Below are 6,911 nucleotides of genomic sequence, written 5' to 3'. Positions count from 1 at the left end.
CCCAGCTGTCTCAGGTGTCTCAGATGTGCCCCAGGCATATCCTAGGTGTGCCCCAGCTGTATTCCACATGCATCCTTCTGAGTGGAGCCTTGGTTTGGTGTAGCTCTGGGGATCTTCTGCTCCCTGGTCCTGGTGTCACCAGCAACTGTCTCTTGACAGTCCTGCCTTGCTTGCAAACCCCAGGTGAGAAGAAGAAAAATGATTGGGAACTGACCCCTCAGTAAGCACTGGTGGTCTCACCTACAGACCCCCAGGAAGCTGATCATTGTGGGTTTTTTTCCTCTCAATTCCTATTATCAGGTGGTTTTCTTCTCACTTGCTATTTTCTTAAAATAAAATGAAATAGAGTAGGGAAAACAGCCTTTGTAAGTTATGGTTTCTCCTGGCACCACCCTCTCCCGTCGGGCCCACATCCCAAGGAAAGAGCAGGCTTGAGCCTGGCTGCTGAGGCCAGAGGGTGGATGGGGCAGCTCAGAACAGAGCTTTGAGAGCCTCTCCAGCCGGGCCCCAGAAGCCTGGGAGTTGTTTGTCGTCCTCGGGGAAAGGCGAGGCGGGCCCTGGGAGGAAAGGGCCAGGCAGAATGAGCTAATCGGATTCCAAGAGCTCAGGGGATTGTCTTTTTCTAGCACCTTCTCGCCACTCCTAAGCGTCCTCCGTGACCCCAGCTGGGATTTAGCCTGGTGCTGTGTCAGCCCCGGGCTCCCAGGGGCTCCCCAGTGGTCCCCAGGCACCCTCAACACGGCCAGGGCGTCTCCCTCGTCCAGCGAGGGCAGGGACGGGCCACAGGCCAAGGGCAGTGGTCAGGCCTGCTCTGCTGTGAGCACCGCCGGCTTGGCCTCGGCCGATGGGCCCCCACTCCTGAAGCGGGCAGGAAGCCAGCTCCGGGATGGATTTCGGGTCCTTGGAGACCGTGGTGGCCAACTCTGCCTTCATCGCCGCCCGAGGCAGCTTTGACGGCAGCAGCTCCCAGCCCTCCCGGGACAAGAAGTATCTGGCCAAGCTCAAGCTGCCCCCGCTGTCCCAGTGTGAGCGCCTCCGTGACAGCCTCAGCCTGGAATTTGAGAGCCTGTGCTTGGAGCAGCCCATCGGCAAGAAGCTCTTTCAGCAGTTCCTGCAATCGGCAGAGAAGCACGTGCCAGCCCTGGAGCTCTGGAAAGACATCGAGGACTATGACACAGCAGACAACGACCTCCAGCCACAGAAGGCCCAGACCATCCTGGCCCAGTACCTGGACCCCCAGGCCAAACTCTTCTGCAGCTTCCTGGATGAGGGGATGGTGGTGAAGTTTAAGGAGGGGCCCATGGAGAGCCTGGACGGGCTCTTCCAGCCCCTGCTGCAGGCCACCCTGGCACACCTGGGCCAAGCCCCCTTCCAGGAGTACCTGGGCAGCCTGTACTTCCTGAGGTTCCTGCAGTGGAAGTGGCTGGAAGCCCAGCCCATGGGGGAGGACTGGTTCCTGGACTTCAGGGTCCTGGGGAAAGGGGGTTTCGGGGAGGTGTCAGCCTGCCAGATGAAGGCGACCGGCAAGCTATATGCCTGCAAGAAGCTGAACAAGAAGCGATTGAAGAAGAGGAAGGGCTACCAGGTGAGCAGCGTGGCCCAGCCAATAGGGATGGGGCAGCAGGGTCCAGAGGGCCCCCAACTCACTGTTGGGCTCGGTGGCCCTTAACAGGTGGTGCCTCGCCAGCCTCGCCACGTGGGCGCCCTGCAGCCGTGCGGTCACGGGCAGTTCTAGTCCGTGTGCAGAAGTCCCTCCTCAGAGAGAGACCTCCACATTTTTGGGTGGGGACATCCCTCCTCAGAGAGGGACCTCCACATTTTTGGGTGGGGACGTGTTACCTTTGCTCATCAGCTTTTCACCAACCACAGACTTGCCTCAAGTGTGGGGGAAAGAGGACCTCTCGGGAGGCTGAAGAGGGCAGGGTCTCTGGATTCTTTGCCATGGCCGTGGAAGACTTTCCAGGGACCTGGCTCCTCTGATGGCAGTGAATACAGGAGGAACTGAGGCAGGACAGAGGCAGCCTTGCTCTGATGACACTTTCTGTGAGGTGGAGCCTGGCGTGACGTCGGATGCAGGAACTGTTCCCCTGAGTGTGCTGTTCTTGGGGGTGGGAGTGAGCGACGGGCACGCAGGCCACGCTAAGTTTCATCCGCTCTGCCCGCTGGCGTCAGACTGTGCATCTGGGGCAGGATCAGCAGAAGCTGCTTACAGGTCTTAAGGGTGAGAGGCAGCGGCTGCACCGGGTGTGGACGTGATCTCCCAAGCCAGCCCACTGCACTTCGGCTCCACACAGCTCCTGGTCCCTCTCCCACCGCGCAGCTGTGTTGAGGGCACAGGAAGCTCTTAGGGTTAAGCAGCAGCCGCTGTGCACCCTGGCTCTGCAGGGCCTCAACCCTTAGTGAAGGTGAAATACCAGGTGGTCATGGCGCTGGGCAGAGGCCCTGGAACATCCGTGTGTTCTTGCCGTGGAACTTGGGGTGGGTAACTATGCCATGTGGTTGTAGCAGTAATTTTTTAAAATTAGCTTTCTTGACATCTAATTCCCACACCATGCCATTCACATCTAACTGTAAATTTAACCCAACAGTCAGCCTCTTCTCCTGACTTCCATCACCTAACTGAACTCCATACTGACATCAACTGAACACCTCCCCCAGTGTGAATGCAGACAGAAAGGGGCCTCCGACATCAGGAATTCCCTCTTCAAAGAGGGGTGTGCTCTCCTTATCCAGACACTTACAAACTCATTCAGTGGAGCATTGTGAGGTTTTAAAATAAAGACAAAACGAAGCAGAGTGGTGAGGTGGTTTGGGAGGTGCTGGTCTGTGAGCTCAGCCCACAGTGGCCTAGACAGGAGGGAGGACTGTGGCTCCAGATTGGGCAGGCGGGGCTGGTGGGGTCCTCACCCATGTTGCTCAGCCTTGGGGCTTGAGCCTCACCTTGCCAGAGGCTGGCCCAGAAGACCAGAAGTCCCCTGTGTGAAGGAATTCACACGTCTGGTTTTCTGAAATGGGGGTACAGGCATGTTTTGAAGTCATTTGCAATTGCTCTGTGAAAGGAGCATTTAAAGCATGTTTGCGACTGTTTAGTGGCTGTGTGTGCAGTGGGCGTGGCCGTGTGCACCAGGTCTCTACAATGCACTGGTCCCTTTCCTATTCAAAGCCGTCACATACTCAGCGTCTCACTTTTCAGGGTGCTATGGTGGAGAAGAAGATTCTGATGAAAGTGCACAGCAGGTTCATTGTGTCTCTGGCCTATGCGTTTGAAACCAAAGCTGACCTCTGTCTAGTGATGACCATCATGAACGGAGGCGACATCAGGTAAAGGCTGGTCCAGAGGGCACCAGGGGACCCTGCTGTCCCACTGGGTCAGGGTTTCTGGCGGCGGGGGGCCCGATGGGGTTGCTTCCTGCGTGCAGAGCCATGGTGGCCCGAGGCCTGCCCTCGAGGGAAAGCCTTGCACCCATCACCGTCCCCTTCTCGCTGTCAGTAGGTGCCGGTTCCTGAAACAATGCACCCTGGACCCACATTGGTGCAGGGGCCTGGGAGGCGCCCAACCGGACAGTCAGGGCACGTCCTTGTGTGTGGCCCTGGTGTGGGTGTGGGGGGCACATGGTACTGTGGGGGACGCGTGGTGCAGTGCAGGGGCCTCTGCAGGGCTGAGGGCCTTGCACCAGGAGAGTAAATGAAGATGAATTTCACCAGCGCCCACTCCTGGGGCTGACGCTGGAGCAGGAGACAAGATCAGGCCAGCTGGGGCCATGGCCTTGCTACTCTCCGGCAGAGAGGAGGTGGCGCTGCCTCCACAAAGTCCTGGCCCTGGATCCATCACTGAGGCAGGCCCCAGGCCCATGTGGGAGATCAGACCACAGGCTCGCTTGGTACCTGGGCCGCTTAGCCATTGATTGGTTCTGTTTCCTGGTCTATAAAATGGGAAGAAATAATATCTAAGTTGAAAGATTGTTGGAAGATTAACAGTGTCTGATACCCGTAAGGTTGGGGGTGGGCAGGGGCCATGGCTGTGGTTGGCAGCAGCATGCCCCATTCTCACCTGCTTTTAATTTCCAAGGAAACTCCTTCAGGTGAGGCTGGTGGCCCCATTTTTCAGATGAGGAATGTGAGTCCAGACTAAGTCACCATGCCAGGTGCCCAGGCGGAGGGGAGGGGGCGCTGGGAAGCACACACACGGGGGTGCCCAGGCGGAGGGGGGGGGCACTGGGAAGCTTAGTCACAGGGGTGCCCAGGGAGGGCCTGGTGGCTCTGGCCTCCTCGTGGTCCACCTGGCTCCAGGGACTCCTCTCCTTTTTCCTGCGACTATACTCCTGGTGCCACATAGTTTAAATCATTTCTTTTATTTGTTAGGTTTTGCTTCTCTGCAAAACCTGTCCATGGAAAACATAAGAAATGATGTTTTATGGGGGAGGAAAGAGGCTGAGAAGAAACACCTTGCTGCAAGTCCTTCACGAGTCCGATGAACTCGGGGCCTGTGGAGCTCCGTCCCGCCTCGGCCTGGCCTCTTCCTGAGACGGTCTGGGCTGTTTTCCAGCACCTGCAGCCCGCGCCGGGAAGCAGGGGGACAGGAGACGCACGTAGACAGCACTTTCTCCTCGTTAGCTGTTGGGGTTCAGGGTCCCTGAGCTGCTAACGCCGCCAGCCACCATGGCCTCGGGGTCTCCTCTGCAGGGACACTGGGGGGCCAGGCCTCAAAACGACCAGAACGCTGGCTGAGAGACGTGGTTCTGAGGCCCCCGCTCTGTCTTTCCATGATTTTACTCCCCATTAAACCCGGGGCACATGGCTCCCGCGTGTCTGCCCCCAGGTACCACATCTACAACGTGAATGAGGAGAATCCCGGCTTCCCGGAGCCGCGTGCCGTCTTCTACACGGCGCAGATCATCTGCGGCCTGGAGCACCTGCACCAGCGGCGGATCGTCTACCGCGACCTCAAGCCTGAGAACGTGCTGCTGGACAACGACGGTAGGCGGTGCCCGTGGCGGTGAGGGGTGGGGTCTCCGAGGAGGGCGGGGCGCAGCTTCCCTGGAGGTCTCTGCACAACCTCACGAGGGTTGACAGCTGCGTGGACAGTGGGGGTGTCATCGGGCACCAGGAGTCACGGGAGTGAGCGCAGGGGTCTGTGGTGCAGAACTAGCTGGGAACGGCGAGTCTGCTAGGCCCAGTCCCCACCTTCCTTCTGCCTGAATGAGGCGTCACACAGGGATTCTTCTCAGAAATAAACACAAGGGTTTAGGCTCCCGACGCTGGCAGGTCAGGCAAGTGCGAGACACGCACCAGGGCCCGAGAGAGTGCAGGGGGCCGGGATGGGAGGATCCCGGTGGGCAACACCCACGCCTAGCTGCAGCGCGACCGGCCCTCTTCCCTACACCCTGCGTCCTTCACCGTCAGCCAGGGAGCCGCTGTCGTGTGTATGGTGTGTGCTGTGTACGTGTATGTGGTTTGTGGGGTGTGTGTTGTGTGTGAGGTATGTGTGTGGTATATGGTGTGTGTTTGTGGTGTGTGATTGTGTGGTATGTCTGGTGTGTGTGGTGTATGTAAGTCTGGGGTGCTAGGGCCTCGTGGTCACTTGGTACGTGTATGTGTGGTGTGAGGTATCTGGTGTGGTACGTGGTATGTGTGGTATTGTGTGTGGCGTGTGTGTGGTATCTGTATGATGTAGTATGTGGTACTTCTGGTATTGTGTGTGGTATGTGTGGTATGTGGTGTGCTACATGTAAATATGATATTGTGTGTGGTATGTGTGGTATTGTGTGTGGCACGTGTGTGTGAGGTGTGTATATAGTCTTTGGTTGTTGGCGTGTGCTGTGTGTGTGGTCTGTGGAATGTGTTTGTGGTATGTGAGTGTGCAGTGAGTGTGGTGTGTCTGAGACCATGTGGGTTGTGTGTAGTGTGTCTGTGAGTTTGGCTGGGGAAGGGAGGATCATGGGCACTGGGTGGTGCTTATGGCTGTTTGGTGTGTGTGTATGTGGTGTGGTCATGGGGTGTGTGTGTGGGGTGTGTGTGTATGTTTGTGGTGTGGTGGTGGGGTGTGTGTGTGTGAGTCTGGCTAGGGAGGGGAGGCTTCTGGGCTCTGGGACCTCATGGCTGCCTGGTATGTCTGTGTGTGGTGTGTGTGTGTCTGTGATACGTCTGTGTGTGGTGTGGTATGTGTGGTATGGTCTATGTGGTCTGCATGTGGTATGGTATGTATAGTGTAGTAGTGGTGTGTCTGTGTGGTATGGTGTGGGTGTGTGGTGTCCGTGGTGTGTGGTGTGATCTGTGTGGTGTGTGGTGTTCGTGGTGTGTGGTGTTCGTGGTGTGTTGTGTGTGTGTGGTGTCTGTGGTGTGTGATGTCTGTGGTGTGATCTGTGTGGTGTGTGTGGTATAGTGTGTGTTGTGTGTGTGCATTTGTGTGAAGGTGGCTCTGGGCTCACCGGTACCTGTGCAGCCAGGGGTGACTCCACGATGTCTGCCTCTCAGGCAATGTCCGGATCTCTGACCTTGGGCTGGCCGTGGAGCTGCTGGACGGGCAGAGCAAGACCAAGGGCTATGCAGGGACCCCAGGTAAGGGTCTGAGCGCAGCTGAGGAGGCTCTGTGCCTGTGTGTGTCCCTGTGTACATGTGTGTGTGTGTACATGCACGTACGTGTGAGTTTGTGTATATGTGTGTGTGCACATCACGTACATGTGAGTTTGTGTATATATGTGTGTGCACATCACATACATGTGAGTTTGTGTATATATGTGTGCCTGTGGGCACATCACGTACATGTGAGTTTGTTATATATGTGTGTGCACATCACATACATGTGAGTTCGTGTATATGTATGTGCACATCAGGTACATATGAGTTTGTATATATGTGTGTGCACATCACGTACATGTGAGTTTGTGTATATATGTGTGTGTGCACATCAC

At 56.8% G+C, this 6,911-nt stretch overlaps 1 protein-coding gene across 1 annotated transcript in view; it reads left to right on the top strand.

Annotated features, from left to right (window-relative positions):
• Positions 1–651: 651 nt before the first annotated feature.
• The window catches only part of GRK1 (G protein-coupled receptor kinase 1), a 16,181-nt gene continuing 9,921 nt past the window's right edge, over positions 652–6,911 (top strand). The window contains exons 1-4 of the mRNA XM_017861823.1: positions 652–1,585; positions 3,194–3,321; positions 4,820–4,977; positions 6,475–6,558. Coding sequence (XP_017717312.1) covers positions 887–1,585; positions 3,194–3,321; positions 4,820–4,977; positions 6,475–6,558 — 1,069 coding nt within the window. The 5' untranslated portion in view covers positions 652–886. The remainder of the gene's footprint in view (positions 1,586–3,193; positions 3,322–4,819; positions 4,978–6,474; positions 6,559–6,911) is intronic.

Source organism: Rhinopithecus bieti, unplaced genomic scaffold (assembly GCF_001698545.2).
Source record: "Rhinopithecus bieti isolate Rb0 unplaced genomic scaffold, ASM169854v2 scaffold_62034, whole genome shotgun sequence".
NCBI classification, from domain to species: domain Eukaryota; kingdom Metazoa; phylum Chordata; class Mammalia; order Primates; family Cercopithecidae; genus Rhinopithecus; species Rhinopithecus bieti.
The sequence above is the reverse complement of the archived record's forward strand: the minus strand, read 5'-3'. Positions and strand labels throughout refer to the sequence as shown.